The sequence below is a fragment of the Cyprinodon variegatus genome, unplaced genomic scaffold, assembly GCF_000732505.1.
Source record: "Cyprinodon variegatus isolate N-32 unplaced genomic scaffold, C_variegatus-1.0 Scaffold283, whole genome shotgun sequence".
Classification (NCBI taxonomy): Eukaryota; Metazoa; Chordata; class Actinopteri; order Cyprinodontiformes; family Cyprinodontidae; genus Cyprinodon; species Cyprinodon variegatus.
The window spans coordinates 943,781-960,618 of NW_015150736.1; the positions used below are offsets into that span (position 1 = coordinate 943,781).

General features: G+C 38.9%; 1 protein-coding gene across 4 annotated transcripts in view; it reads right to left on the reverse strand.

Moving 5' to 3' along the window:
• The window catches only part of LOC107090144 (pro-neuregulin-2, membrane-bound isoform-like), a 119,624-nt gene extending 103,004 nt beyond the window's left edge, over nt 1-16,620 (reverse strand). For 2 of the 4 annotated variants that reach the window (XM_015383366.1, XM_015383364.1), the window contains exon 1: nt 14,897-16,618. In XM_015383366.1, the coding sequence (XP_015238852.1) occupies nt 14,897-15,308 (412 nt within the window). In that variant the 5' untranslated portion in view covers nt 15,309-16,618. Of the gene's footprint in view, nt 1-14,896 lie in introns of all 4 variants that reach the window. The other 2 variants (XM_015383363.1, XM_015383367.1) reach the window with 2 other exon arrangements.
• Nucleotides 16,621-16,838: the final 218 nt, after the last annotated feature.

Consider the following 16,838-nt stretch of genomic DNA (forward strand, 5'->3'; position numbering starts at 1 on the left):
TTATATTTAACTTAGGTTTGATCTAGCTGCTAATGACATGGCCAAAAACAGGTCATTTGTGTGTGAAAACCCCTTATTATGGCTAAATTAAAATATTCTGCAGGGATAAGTGGGTGTGAACAAAAGCAAATTAAACAAAATATTAGCATATTTTGTTTGTTTGTAAATTACATTGTGACAGATCAGTGGGCTGCCTTGCTAAAAGGCAAAAGGGAATTGACAGAACAAGAGTCCTTGTTCACTCAGGCAGAAGATGCCTCTTTGCAGCCGGCTACAACGACTACACGCCAGCACCTTTAAAGTCTGGCACAGCCGATCAAGAAACAGGGAGGGATGCCAAAGTAGAAAAAAAAAAGTCTCTCCAAGATAACTGTAAGATGATTAAGATTAACTGAAAGTAATTCAGGAAAAGTTCAGCTGAGAGGAAAGAAACAAAGAAAAAAGCGGAAAGATGAATCCATCCAGTCAGAAACAAGCACTTTACTGATGCAGTAAAGGGCAGGGTGGTTTATGCAGTACATCTGTGTGCGTGTGTGTAGGTGGGGTTACACGAAAAATCTCTCTCATTCACAAACTAAGCCATGTGGCAAAGGGCCGGTCCCCTTAAAAGCTATGTGTTCGAGTTTTCTACTGAGTCTGGCTGCTGAAAAAGATGAGTGCTGTTACATTATTCACAGGCAACACAACACACACACACTCATATCCACTTAAAACACACTACATAACCGACAGACAAGAAGCTACAAGACTTCCACATCAGGAGGGAACTGTGTGACAAAGAGGCGCGCTAATACACACTCCTCAACAAGAACAGAGTTGATCATTATGACATCAGGAGAACATAATTGGGCAGAGACGTGGCCTATACATCCACCTGAGGCACACACAGCCATACACACACCGGCAGGGAGGCAGGCAAGGCAGCAGAGTGGAGAAATCCTCTGCCTTCTGTTATTCTGCGTGCATAATTTATAGCAGCTCCAGATCTCTCTGCTAATGACAGCACACTGGGGCATCTGCAGCACAGCAGCTACTGCAACAGCTAACTGGCAATGTGTGTGTATGTGTGTTCTGCTGAGACAAGGACAGTGAGCAAGACGGAAAGAGAAACAGAAGAGAGCGACACACAGAGGGTATCTGAAATAGACACAGATAACGCAACAAAGAGGTAAATAGGATGAGGCAGGCGAGTGAGGAGAGGCAACACAGTCTCATCAATTCATAGATCCAACCAGAGAGCAGAATAACACTTTAAAGTGCAGCTAATTTGGCTTTTTATTGGCAAAATCCAAGTAATGCATTTATAAATACATATTCTATTCATGTGCTTGTTCCAGGTACTTTGAGATCCTTTCCTGTTCTACTTTCCCATTGCAGTGTCCAGAAAATCTTTAATACTCCCTGCATGAATTATAATAAAGCTATTTATATGAATAAATTAAGCGAAACATTATGGCAAAAGCCGTACTGCTCCACTTGTGAAGGTAAAATCTGTTGGGCTCTTTATGGCATCAAGACAATTATTCTTATTGCCAGACAGGAAACTGTAAAAAATAAAAAAATAAAACTAAATACATATTCTGCCAAAGTCTAATAACTACAAAGTCAAAAAAGGAAAGCACTTCTATGGCCTAAAATAATTCATATATAAATACATATCTTGTCTTACCATTTTTTATTTAGGATGCCAAAAGTGGCAAACTTTCAACCTTACTCGTTTTACCTGCAAATAAACGTGTTTTCCTGGAGGAGTATAAAACAATCAAAGACAACAGGAGACCATTCTAGTTGACATTTTCTGTTATAATGGGGGACCATCTATACTCACTGACCAGCGAGAGGAAAAAAAAAGTAACAGAGAAAAGAAAAAGAAAGATTATCAGAAGGAAAACGAGAGTCTGCATCGGCGTAGCTTTTACCAGGTGGAGCCAAATTCATGAGGCAGATGCAGAGGTTTCTGGACAGGTAAGTTAATTCGATAAAACAGTAAAGTTTATTTTGGTGTTTTGTTAGAAATTGAGGCAATGTTGATCCACAGCCAGAATGTAATACAAGTTTTTGTTTGTTATCCTACACCGAATGAGCTCAGTTATCAACTGCTGTTATTTTTCACAGACGTCATAGAAGCAGGCGACTGTAAGCTTCTTTCAGTCAACACATTTTCCACATTTTATCCGTTATTTGAACTGATTTGCCAAATGGCCACGAGGGCTGACGTCTTTCCTCCCATCAAAAAGTTCCACACTACCCCCCCCACTTCACCCCTCACCCCTAGGATGGACATGGAAAGGAAGCCCTTGCTCAGTCTCTCTATCAACCTGGGACTGAAAAACATTAAAATCAAAGTACTCCCATAGTGACTGATGTGACACACAAATAAACGCATCTCATAATAATCAGTCAGACCAATCATGTCTTATACTAACTCCTCCTACATGAAAGAAAGTTTAACTTTAGAACTGTAGTTCCAGTTTTTTTTATAAAGGACAAGCAGCTATTCCACTATCTGTTATCTGTAAGCTGGCTTTCACCCCTGATACTTATTTATAACCAGAGAGTAACTTGATGAATTAAAGGCTGTTTGAATCGACAACCATATGTTCTTGAATATTCCCATGTACAGCTGAAACCATATATTTATAGACACAGAGGTGGGTAGTAACTAGTAACATTTAGTCAGTTAATTGTCTTGAGTAAATCTTTGACATCAACATTGTTAGGTTCATTACTTTTAAGAGTAAGTTTTACTGCGCTATACGTTTTACTTTTATTTTAGCAATTTAATAACTCAATATAACATAATTCCTCTATTTTAGTAAAATGTTTGGCTGATCCATCTGTATCCATCCTGAGTAACTTTACTGACTAAGGGACAATCAATTTATTTTTTAATGGTTCAAATAAAGACACAGTTCATGTTTTTGTTTTTTTAATACAAGCTAACATCATATTTGAGGTCAAGCTAATATACAGTAAGGTATATTAGTAAGGTGGTTTTTACAACTTATATATTAAAAAGTAAATTGGTTGGGAAAAGTGTTCCTTCTACCTGGAATTGTCATTTTTTATTCACATTCTTTGCTTGTTTATTTACCGTAAGTCTTTAAAATAACTTAACTATATTTTGGTCTGTCTTTATTGCATAATTCTATCAGATGAACCGATGAGTTAATCACTACTTCAGCCTTTTTAATAAATACTTTTTTACTGTTACTTGAGTCATTTCGTGGATTAATACTTTTTACTCTTAATGGAGGAAGAAATACCGTTAAGTATTCTTAAACATGGAAATGGAGTGAACTTTTCTCTTTTTAGGTCAGTTTAAATGACCAAAGTAGTTTTATTTGCTTAAAATCTAAATAAAGAAAGATGCATTTATAAAGAGGTTTTTATGACCGCACTAGATTCTCTTGATATCTGGTTGAATTACATTTAAAAAGGTGAAAAAACTTGAGTCAAATACTTTAGAGCAGAGGTATTAAAAGTAAAACCATTAAAAGTATTTTTTTTCTGCAACAACTTCAACCACTGAACAGAGGAAGGTCAACACCTTCTTCAATATAAAAGGTCTGCATTAAGTCATCATAACTGTGGCCATTTTGAATAAAATTTATGATATAATTCAGCTCTGATGCTTAGACACCTGATGGCTGATGTCTGCAGATGTTGATTCAGTCCCTCCTCCAGTATAGCAATCTCAAAACATGATGGCAGCCTCCATATTTCACACTTAAGACACAGTTCTAAGGCTCACAAGCTCCTTTTCCTCCAAATTCGACAATCGTTGCTTTAGCCTAATGCTTTGGGTGTTTTTTTGTGTTGTGTTGTGTTGTTTTGTTTGTTTGTTTGTTTTAAGGTCCTTGTCCATGAAAGCATGAAGACATTTCTATGCTGCTTTTGGACAAATGGCTTCTTCCTTTCTGAGCGGCCTTCCAGCTCATGTGGGTACAGGACTGGTTCCACTCTGCACATCAACAATCCCAGCAATTTAAACATTTTGTCTCATGTTGCACCAACGCATTAACCTGACAACAGCCAGATGCATGTCTCGCTCCGCCTAGCTCCACTCACATACATCTGGGAAACCGCCATAGGAATTGCCTTTACTGAAGGCTGGGCCTTATCAAAACTCCTTGCATATGATTGGATAAGCCACAACTTTTTGGGGGGGATTTTAAGAAAAATATCAACACAAAATAGTGCAAACTTCATTAGTAGGAAAAAGAAACCATGGTGGACGTTAATATAAACAAATACAAATTAAAAAAAACTGAACAATTGTGAACAGCTAAAATGACCATCACAAAGGTGTGTCACATCACAGTGATGTCAGCATCATGCCTATAACAGCTCAACATGACAATATGCTATAAATTATGAGAGCAGCAGATTAAGAAGATGTGAAAAACTCTGTTTTGGTTAAGTGACACGGTAGTGGCAGCATTATGCTCTGGCAGTAATCTTCTTTAGCTTGCACATGGAAGCCGGTCAGTTACTCCGACATGTTTCTCCTAAACTCGGCAACTCCCTGCTTCAACACTCTTTGGACTTATGGAGAGAAATTTGTTCCAATATATTAAAATGTTATTGAAAGTATATGTGTAAAAAAAAAAAAAAGAACATTTGAAAAATATCACATTTAAATAAAAAGCTTTAAGAGTACACCATAACCAGTATGTGAAAATACAAACAATATTTGAAGTTTAAGTTTTCTTTTTAGTTTTTTACCAGATTTTATTTTATTTTTTTTTTATATTTCATTCAGATTTTATTTTTACTGACTATTTTACTTTTTTTCTTTTTTTTATTTACTTTAAATCCCGTTTTACAGATGTTCACCTTTGGACTTCTGAGTGGTCAGTGTGCGGACCGATAGAAATGCTGTTGCTAACGTCCAGGCACAGCAGACTGATTTCCATTGGTCCATGCATAGACAACTATAAAGAGTAAGCAGGTGAAATCTATAAAACGAGATTTAAAAAATGCAATTTATAAAACTTAGTCCTACCGCAAATATTTGAAAACATTATATTTTTATTTATGACTTAATATCCATTATTTTCTCTGGTTGATTCCTTCCTCAAAGTGACAAAAGTTACCATCAGATCACAGAAACATGTCAACAAAGGTACAGTAGCAGCCATTCAAAATGGCCCTTCCCAGTCAAACGCCAGCCGAATGGCAGCCCACTTCACTTCAACTCCCAACAGAATTCCCCTCCAACTTCCAGCCACTGGAGTGACCCCCTCTTGCATATTTTTTTACTCTGACTCCACCCTCTCAGTGAATTACAGGGAGATGGTGCTCTTTAGATCTTAATGTCCACAAATCATGACAAAGATTGGTGTTTAAAAAGGAATTGTAGGGGACCAGCCAAGGGCCCATCAAGGAAAGTAGGGACATTTTTAATGGCTACTACGGTATGAGAGACTCTAGAGACGCATAAAAAGCTAAAGAAGCAGCGTGAACTCGTGGTTTTGTTATACTGGGGAATATTTTAAAGGTGTGGACTTCATACCCATTGATCTGTCAGAGCGTGCACCGCTTGTTGTTGCGATTTTCTCTTTTGTCGAGGTGGAAACTCATGTATCTTGTAAATTTCTTGTAAACCAACCGAATTGGCTATGGAGATTTTTTAAGTGCCCTTCAAAGTTTACTTTTTTTTTTTTTTTTATTAAAAACACCAAAATCTAATCTGACCCTAGTTTTATCTTAATCTGAGATACATTAAATTCTTTTCAGTTCAAGATATAGCCCTTAGCGCGCTCTGTTGTTAGGCCACAAAACAGACATTTTCCTGATGAGACAAATTTTTTTGGTTCTCTGATGTAGGATTTATCTTGTCTTTACTGGGATTTCCATGACTTCTCAGTCTGCTGACCCAAACTGTTCTGCTAAACACTGAGAAAGAATACTTTACCATTTTTGGACAGAGCAGTGCTTCTGGCAAATATCAGTAAACAAAAATCAACTAATACCTTTACAGTTTATTACTTTTCGGATTTTAGTTTCCTAATGTTTTCTTCTTTTCATTTAATTGTTTCACATGTTCTGAGACAGTTTTACAATCTGCATTCTTTTCAAATCCTGTTTCGCAGATTTCATACCTTTAACTTTTTATGCGTAAAACGGTTTAAAATGAGCATGTAGGGTAGTTTACAAATGTGTGTAGAGCTGCGGCTAACAATTGTTTTGCAAATCGATTAATCTGTCGGGTAAATTAATAATAATCACATAGCAAAAGTTTCCTTCAAGAAGATTTTTTATAAAATTAAATGAGAAATGTGAAACTAAAATGTTTCCATTTGAGGAGTTCTGGATAGAACATATTATATACAAAATTTTTATATAGTTACTGCTCTAAGTGGGTTGCTCTGTCAGCTAAAGGCATATTTTACAGGCTCTCTACTCCAGTTAACGGTTAATCAATTACTAAAGTAGTTGACGATTATTTCAATAATCAATTAATCATGATTAATCCATTTTATTGTTTCAGCCCTATATGTGTATTATAAATAAAACTGCTCATGTCAATATCTATTGTATGTATGACCTTTGGCAGGCTTCTGACTTCATGCTTGGGACACAGAAAAAGACACATTAGATAATCCCAGACTTCCGCGTTTTCAGCTTTGAGGGGATCAGAGTAAACGTTAATGGTGCATCTCTTCTCTAGTTTTAGTGCTAAAGCCCCCCCTCTGCTCCACGCTTTGGATGACTGACAGAGGGGCAGGCACACGCTGAAACCACTCACTCCAGCTACAGTCAGCTGCAGCAGGAGCAGATAGATGGAAGCAGGACAGAGAGAGAGGGAGAGGTACGCTGCGCTAGATACAGCATCACTGACAGGAGCATGTTTGGGCATCAGATAAAGCTATTTTAGGAACAAACTGTCAATGCATCTAAAAGAACGTGCCGGCAGCCCTGATCAGAGAAGACCTACATTATGCTGCAGAGCGCTCAGGATGTCAGAAATTGTTTTGTACTTTTAGCAGTTAGCAAGGGCTCGTTTTCATTAAGCCTCTGCAAGATTAGAGACAAAGAAGTGAAAAGCAGCAGAGCCAAGCAGATGACGTGTAATCCATACTGTATGCTTCTAGCTGTTAGGACAGAGAAAATCTGTACCGCTCACAAAGATCATTTAAACTTTGATTTTCACTGTCAGGAAAAAACAAAACAAAACAAATAAAACGCAGTAATTTGTAAATGGTTCAACATATTTTGTTGAACTAAGGGTACCAAGGCAGCACGCCCACTGCAGATTTTTTTTTCCTCTAAATAAGTTGTAATATACAATCCTGTGGTCGGACATCTGTCTAACAAGTTGCGACAGTTAAAAGGGGAGATGAGTGGTCAGATCTGAACTGCAGGTAGATTCTGCTGAAAGATCAGGAAATTCTCAATGTTTTCTACTTGAAACTGACATATAGAGTTTTGTGTAAATCCACCAAAGCTGTTGAGATAATTGTCACACTGAAGATCTTTAAACTTCACCATGCACCGGGGTTATGTTTAATATGCAGGCAAAAGATGTTCAAACTCCCAAACCTGAAGGCTGTATTTTATGGTTTGCTTGTCCAGTTGGGAAGCAAATAAAAGCTAACCCTTCTTTGCCCCAATGCACAATGGTCCAACACCAGTCCCTATGCTTAAAGGCAATGGACCCACAGTTCTTCCTCTAACAAATAAATATAAAATAAATCATTATTGACCTACAAATAAAATCTGTAAATAACCCCCAAAAATATACACTTAAAATAAATTCGAACAAAATTCAAAGTGATATAAAAAGGAATGAATAACTCCAACAAAAGCTTTTAGATTGTGTGTAGATGCCTAAAGCTGGGCTTCCACTGTGCCATTTTTGTGCCGACTTTACAGTCATGCGAGAATTTTCCGATCGGCCCGAATTTCAGCCTGATCGTGCGTGGAAGCGTACAGGGGGTAACGAGGGGCGATCAGCCTCTCACGACCACCTCCCCATCAGGAATCGTGAGGTCAGGAGAAAATAAAACATGTCTGATTTTCGATCGAATGTCGTGGGCAAATCGCTCAGTGGGCAAACAAGAATCCTCCTTTTTTTTCCTCACAGAAGTATTGTGGGTGAAATGGAGTTCTTTCTGTAAAATCGACAGACCGTAGTAGTTACATTTGCTCAGCCATGTCTTTGTCCAAATACGTCGCCGCCATTTCTTTTTAGGGCTTTCAGCACAAAATTGCACAAATTTCCAAGGCAACAAGTTTCTCTCTGGTGAGCTTCATATTCCTCTTCTACTGTTTTTTCTCTTCCGGATAGATGAGTCCCAATAGTGCCATCTCTCTCTGGGGCAGATGTGGTTTTTAGACGTGCAGTGTGAGCAGGTAGATCGCATCAGAGCGTCGTGCTACACAGACACTGTGACCTGTGAACTCACACTGTACGACGAAATCCTGCGGTTTCATCGTACAGTGTGAGCAGCAGCTGCGCACAGTGCATGCCCGGCCTAAATCAATGAACTGTTTTAGAGTCCTTTACACAAAGTGATCTCTTTATTGTGTAAATTTTGAAAGTTTTTACTCTTTTGTTTTGTATCTTATAAATGTTGTGTTTCAGTGTTTCAATGTTCAGTGCAGCAGCCAGAAGGGGCGAACCGAAATCGATCATTTTTATGACCGCTGCCCTACAGTTAGCAAGTTTTGTCGTTTCTATTGTATATATTTTATATTGCAATAAAGTAAACTATTCCTTAATTATCGCCATTAAAATGTTATGTTCAGTTTCAATATTTATTTTACTATGCACAAGAATTTCATTTTTCTACCAACGGATCTAAAAAAAGAATCAACTCTCGAAATGGTTCATTTATTTAGTCCATTTCTCTGCCCTCTTGTATTTCAACTGGCCTCCCCTAGGTGGCGTACCAGTCAGTTTGGGAATCTCTGCTTTAGCTCAGAGACTGTTTATTGTATATTTAGTTTCTATGGTGGTTTTAAGGTGCAGCTTCACAAGTTGGTGATCTAATAATCGTAGGGAGGAGTGGATTTCTCATCCATCAGGGCAATTCAACAATCCATCAATTTAATCATTAATAATCAATTATTGAAACAATAATCAAATAATTGATCCTTAACTGGAGCACAGATTCTAAAACATGGCATTAGCTAAAATCGCAGCCCATTTAGAGCAGTAATTAAAGAAAAATTGTAAAAGTTAACTAAAGATTTAGATTCCAAGATGAAAAACCTTTTTGGTTAGTCAGTGTGTTCTTCCCAGAACTTCTCAAGCTGTTTTATTATCACCTGGATTAAATAACATGCAAAATAATTGAAGAAATAATTGACAGCTTAATCAACTAGCCAAATTGTCATTAGCTGCAGCCCCAATCTACAATACAATTGCAATTTAAATGAACACAACTTTTAAATTTGCAGATGGACTCGATTTTAGTCACCTAGCATTTCACAATGGTACTACACTGAGTTTCTCCCTCCATTCCTTTAAATCAGTGTTTCACAACCTTTTCTGACTTGTGTTTCTCTTTGGGCATTTTGTTTTACCATCAGTTCCCCTCTCAGTCAAAAGTATTAATAATTGTCCAAAAGTGGAACATACAATAACTAATTATAAAATAGAAATTATTCTATTTAATCTTTTTAACTTCAGCATCTAATTCTTACACATTTTATTCTTTCCAACTCAGATAAAGAAACAACATAAATGTGTAGCCTAGAAGTTAGTAAGGATTCAAAATAAATATGAAATATAATCATACTATAAATTGCCTTTATAAAACTGGAGCTCCTCTGAATAACTCACCTATAATCACATTTAAACTTGAGGAACTGAGAACAAAATACTGAACAAAAAAGAAAGTCAGAGTCAGTCCATTTGTTTTACTTTGGTTTCAACACTGATGACACCTGAGCTGCTCTGATGAGCTCAGATGTGGGGAAAAAAGCAGGTACCAGGCTAGTTTCCACATCCAGTCTGGTTCTTTGTTTGGTTTTGAGTGGAGAAAAGCTAAAGGTGAACTAAAACATATAAGAAAAGAAGAAAGTTGAACAGATCCCAGCCCTATTTTATTTTATTACCTGAGAAATAAAATATTTCCATGTACCCTTTGCAATGCACTCGCGGACCACTGGGGGTACGAGTACCCCCTTTTGGGAATCAGTGCTTTAGGTAAGTGATAATAGGGGATTTTTTTCACCGCATAGAAGGGAAAAGGGGGGTGAAGCAAGGATGCAGATCCATTCATGCAATAGTAAAATCCTGCAACAATGGACTGTGTCTGGAGCAGCAAGCTTTCAAGGTTATTAAGGTGCAGAGGAAAATCTAAATAAAATCACAAATTTTGTAAAAAAAAAAAAAAAAAAAAGAAAAGAAAAAATATATAATTTGCGATTTTTGGCTAAATTGTTCATCCATCCATTTTCTTCAGCTTTATCCAGGGTTGGGTCGCGGAGGCAGCAGTCTAAGCAAAGACGCCCAGACTTTCCCATCTACAAACACTTCCTCCAGCTGCTCTGGGGGGGATGCTGAGGCGACACCAGGCCAGCTCAGAGACAGAGACCTTTCAGTGAGTCCTGGGCCTTCCACAAGGCCTCCTCCCAATGGGAAAAGCCTGGAACTCCTCCCGATGGAGGCAACTAGGAGGCATCTGAAACAGATACCCGAGCCACCTCAGCTGGCTCCTTTCGACGTGGAGGAGCAACGACTCAACTCAGAGCTCCTCCCGGGTAACTGAGCTCCTCACCCAGACTCAAAGGGTGCGCCCAGCCACCCTGTGATTGACACTTATTTCCATTTAACCAACAAAGAAAAAGTGGCAGAACCGTTAAGGATTCACGCACATCCATATACCTATTTTTTTTTTTTTTTTTTTTTTTTTACTAAAATTACCATGCTTAGCTCTTAACGTATCTCTTTAGGCTAATTTTGAAAAGCTATCAGATAATAAGGTAGCCTAGGTGCCATTCCGAACTTAGTCCCGCCCACAACGTTTGAGGTCGAGAAGTTCGGTCTGGCATTGCTCAACAGTAGCGCAAGTATGCTCGCACAATATCTGACGATCCAATCAAATTGTCAGGGCGGGCTTTATACAATGATGGACAGATGATCAACAGTAACGTAATCAACCACGTCACCAAAGCGCGCTTGGGTGACAACAACAATGGCTGCCGCTGGAGAGTTTAGGTGAGTAGATTCTGCTATTAGGTCTGTTCTAGAAGATATCGACAGCAAATTAATTTTAAAAGAGAAACAGAGAAACGCGATCAAGGCTCATCTTCTTATTCTAGGCGTGCAACTGCACGCTTTGATTTTTGTGGACAACAACTATGCCTCGTTTAACATACGTCACGCACTCCGTTGCTCTTATTGGTTGTAGGTCTATCCAATTGAGTGCAGAGGCATTTTTTTTCCTGGTTCGTTCGAAACACGCCCCATAATCACAGCTCTATGGAGCAGTATCAGACTCATATTCTGACTAGAATTGAGTAGGACTACGACAGGCTAATAATAAGGCAGGTTTTTAACATTTTCCACACTAGATAAGAACAAATACTGTTTCCATTAAAGTTTAGCAAAAGCTTGATGTATACATTTGCGATGGAAGGCTTGCATTTCTGCCAACAAATGGAAAGCATCTTTTTGCTGTTATTCTCTAATTGAATAAATTTCCCTCCCTTAATGTTGAACATAATATGGTGTTTAGTGAATAAAATCAAAGCGACTCCAAATCCGGCAGATTTAGACAACAGAACAAGTGGACTCTCTACTATCATCAGTTTTCCCAGATCTACGGAGTGAATTTTGTTTCATTATTGTTGCAGGAATAATTCTGTAAATCAACAGGGACTCCAAAAATAAAACTTTGGAAAACCTCTCATAATAAAAAGTTTCTGTGTGGAAATTAGCAACAACATTTTCAAGAGCGATCACTGGTATTGGGCCCTAAGTGAAGAGAATGTGAGCTGTGAAACACTTTTTGAAACTAATAAAATTTGTTTAAAAAATGAATCTGGGAAAAGAGAATTTGAAAACCTTAAATTATAAAATATACATATTAAAAGAAAAAATCATATATTTTTTTTCAAATAAAATCTAAGAGAACAGCAGTGTTATACCTTAAACTTTTTAAATTAAAACTTCATTTCTGGTTCGCTTTATTTATTCAAGTTTCCATTTATAAAACATGTTCTTTGCTTGCAATAATAATGGGACAAAGTTCACTCCCTACAAATTTACGCAGAGGTCTGTTGGAACAACAGAGAGACCAGACTGACCCACACATATAACTCATCAGGTTGGATAGTTGGATCATCCACTGCTTAGAAAAATCTAAATTATTCCAATTCACTGACAGTACAACTACAGACAGCCCTGATTCTGTATACATTTAAAAATAAGCTACTACCAGGAAATATTCACTAACTTCTTTACATAAGAGAAGAATAAAACACGCCAAAGATTGAATGTTGATTCAAACTGAGCAAATTCAGAATCAAGAGGAAAACAACTTATTTTATTTCAGTTTATCGAGTTAAATAGTGGAAAAGTCTGTCTACTGTAATAAAGCAATGTCCAACTGTGACTGCTTATCACAGTCATCATAGCCCCACAATCATAGATAATACTCTGGAAGAATTATGCACATTCAAAAATGTGTCTTCTTCGGGACACCAGTTAGATAAAAAAAAGTATGATTTATATCATTTAACATCTCAGGGTAACCGTATTTAATAATATTCTTCAGATTTGTAAATGCTCCAGTAAAAATAAAACAAACAATATTAAGATCAAAATTATGACAATTCATCCATTTTCTAGTTTTTTTTTTATCATAAATTCAAATGTTAATGTTTACATGATAAATCAACATTCTTAGTATGACTAGAAACCTAACGCAATAAAAAGATACGATTAACGCTGACCCATATTTCTTATTATTTAAAATATTGTTTGAAACAGAGGTTCCAATGATTATAGTTTTCATAATTACTGTGACGTTGATTCCTCAGGAATATGGAGGGAAAAATATATCGTAATGTGACTGTCACATATAAGTAGATTTATTAATTTCACATTGATTTAAATGAAATACATGATTTAAATCCAAAGTTGTAAATTTCACAAATAAAAAACTAAATGCTTAATCATATAACTATAAATATAATTAGATTTAATTAACTTCATTATTATATTTTACATTTGGTTAAAAAAAATATTACAGTTGTGTAACTTTATATGTATAAATAAAAAGTAAAGTAAGTCTTTGTATTTTTAGGGGACGCCAGCCTGTTGCATCGTTCTTTTTGGGTTCAGTGGCTGAAACATTTAAGTTTCTGACCCCATAATACAGCTACCAGAGACTGGGGAACCCCTGAAATAAACATTTTCGTAATTATATAACTTTATAAATGAATGCATTGACCTTAGAAATACATTGAATTGTTTGATTAACTATTTAAAGGTGAATTTAATACAACAATAAATTATCTCACTGTACATTCCATAATATAATGCTATATTTGATAATTAAATATTATATTACCTCTTATTTGAGATTTATTTTATATATTTCAGCCCTCCATATACCTTAGAAATGTCATGCTTGTGAAAATTGCATTTCAATCCCTCATATGGTGATAAAGAAACTTTAACAAACTTTAAAAGTACTGAAAAAGCTGCTTAATAAAATTGATTTTAAAGTGTTTTTTAGGAATCCGAGTAATTCTGATAGATAAGGTGACTGTGGCTAAAGAGCTGACCCAAAGCTAACAGTGGACAGATTATTGCTTTAGTTTATTGAGCCGACAATCAGACATATCAGTGCCAATATTAAAGGGATTTTATTGTTTCTATCTGTTTGATCTTATCTAAAAAAAACAAAAAAAAAACAAGCTGCTTTTATAATGGAAAGTAAAGAACACTGATGCTGTAATGATGCCACTTGTTGCCACCCTGGATCAGTCACCAATTTACTCTGCACACTCTGAAGCTCCATCTTCATGTGAGTGTGTATGTTAGTCCTGTTGTGAAAAAAAGCATGCATTATTCACAAAGCCAGGCTGCAGGGACTCTCTCTCACAAGGGGCATAAAAAAGCAGAGCTGAAGCTAACATCTGCTGAGAAGAAGCTCCTCTCCTGAACTTCTGCCTCCTTTATAGAATATGAAAAAAGAAGGGATTAAAGCCTTGACAATTTTAGCAGCTCACTGATGCAGGCTATAAATAGAACCTGGAACTGTCATATCAAACATTACAAGCCTTTGTTTAGACGTTTGACAGAGCTTTTCTAAGGATCTACTGCCTCCAGACAGAAGTCTCTTTTATTCTGGAGCTAAATATAGAGAATATAAAGCATTTCTTTTTTTAGTCTTGTTTCAGTGTCAGCTGTTTTTATCCCTATAGTCACACCTTTCCAATTGAGTCCATACTGTGTCTTTTAGTAAATATTCAATAAGAAATTATGTGTACAGGCTTTTATTTTATTTAAATAAACAGATAAATGTTTTATATGTCCATGCAGGCGTTGGTTCTTCCACCATTTAGTGCCACTGAACCCAGAATTCAGCACCAGATTTCACAAGCAATTCAAATGCAGCATGCTTGGAGTCAGAACCTACTGGAATCTACAGTTGTTTTATGAAACTGCTCATCGCTGTCAGGAGGAAACCTATAGTGTCTCCTGCTTTACTCTTAGTTATAATCAGTTATAGTTGCGATAGGGGGAAAAAAGCAGCAGTTTCTGAGTTTGAATGTTGAGGTGCATGGATGTGTTTCCACTGACAGAGCAGAAGCTGTCTCCTTACATCACCATGGCCCCTCCAGTGGCCCTTACAGTGCGCTGTGGGTGCATGGCAGGTATAAAGTAGGGGTTGGGGGGGTGGGGGGGTAAAAGACCTAAACTTACCGCAGTCCCCACACAGCACTCTCTCCACATCCTTCTTCAGTTCCGGCTCGCTGGCATCCACGGGCGCGTAGGATGCCTTGAATACCAAAGGATCGGCGGTGGGGTCCATGAAAAAGATGTACCTGTGGTCCTTCTCCACTGTGGTGCAGGGGGCTTCGGAGCCGAAGTCCCCGACGGTCACGAGCTGCTCCCGCTCGAGGCCGCCGCTGTTGACGGGCCACACATCCAGCACTCTGACGTTCACCCTGTAGGGCTCGCTGGAGGAGCCGTTCTCCGGGGAGGAGCGCACCTCGCCCTCGATGACCACGGCCGATCTGTACGCCTGGTCCTGGAGGGAGTTGAGACTCGGGGCGTAACAGGCGAAGGAGACCCCGATGACCAGCATGGAGAAATGCACTGGATCAAGCCTCATGCCGTCAGCCTGTGCTGTGCTGCAGTGCTGCTGGGCGGCGGAGCGAGCTGGAGGAGAGAGACGGCGGATAACGGGCTCCGGCAGAGCAGGCAGGGCAGAGCGGCAGACGTCGTGGAAGTGTCCATGCCATCTGTGTCTGCCTCTGCTTTCCCCATACGGCTGCTGGCGTCGGATGGGGGGGATACGGCAGCCTAGGAACCGGAAACGGCCCGCTTCTGCATGCTTAAAAATGGGATTGCTGCATTCTCCTTCACCGACCACCCTCCCCTTCTTATCTCCCCCTTTTTTTTCCTGAAAGGCAAAACAAGACTCGTAAATTAGCCTCCTCTAAGATCCAGGACTGAAAGCTCTCCCTCTCTTCCTTTCTCCTCTGCTAATAGGCTAGCATCGCATGGGTGGGCGCACTGGCTCTCCTGCGCGTACAGCGGGAATCACAAGAAACGATGCGCACTCCACGCACACGCACCTCCAAATCCTGTCCTTTCGCTTTTAAAGAGTTCCGTGGGTCGCTGAGCTGAAATAAAACAAAACAAAACAAAAAAACACAAAAAATGAAAAGCAAAAACAAAAAAAATTAAAAAAAAGAAAGAAAGAAAGAAGGAGGGACAGACGGACGGGATGAGATAGCAGCAGTTATCCGGTGAGGCGTTGCAACAGTAGCGCGCACCCTCCAGCCGCGTCCCCTGCGCCCCTCATCAAACCAGAGCGGCTGACGTGAGCAAACATCACCTGCCCGGTCACTGGCGTCGGCCCGCCACGTCCTGCGCAAACAGCCTAACAACCCGGGCGACCACTGGCCCTCCGCCACGGACCCCACCGGTGTGCGACCATCCCAGGAAGCGACCCCTACACACACTGCAGAGAGCTACGATGACTAACGCTGCGAAACTCTCTGAATGGATCCCTCGGCATGGCTTTGCGCGCAGAGAGGGGCTTCAAGACCTCATCTTTATTACGTTTCCCAGCAGAAACACATAACCCACCCCTCCGCCCACACCCCCCTCTGACTGTGCACGCTGCCACAGATGAGCACGCCCCGAAATACGCGAGTCACTGCAGCTCAGTCCTTCAACAGGGGCTGGATGGCAACAGGATCAGCTGCTGGAATAAAGCCTTTCCACTTCCACGGATGATTAAAACACGCTCATGGTGGTTTGTCTTAATTTATGCTGTTGTTAAAGTGGATCCAAACTAAGCCTTTTTTCGCAAGCATGTGCATCTCAAGCATCTCATCTCCAAAGGTGTAACTTTGAATATTAAAAAACAAACAGAAAGTAGGGTTTGAATTTAAAAAAGACATTAAAATGCTTCATATGACCAATGAAAAATAAAAACCTATGTAACCTATAAAGATGAACTGGAGAGCTCCAGACTGCTGCACCTTAAATGCACCAGGGAGCGTTATCACAGATCCTTCCTCCCAGCATCTGTAAGACTCTATAACCATCACTGTTCCCAACAACCTCAACAGGATGTTACATTCAGGCTGATTTTGCACAGTTTCTACTGTAGTCAGTTAAATAACATGCT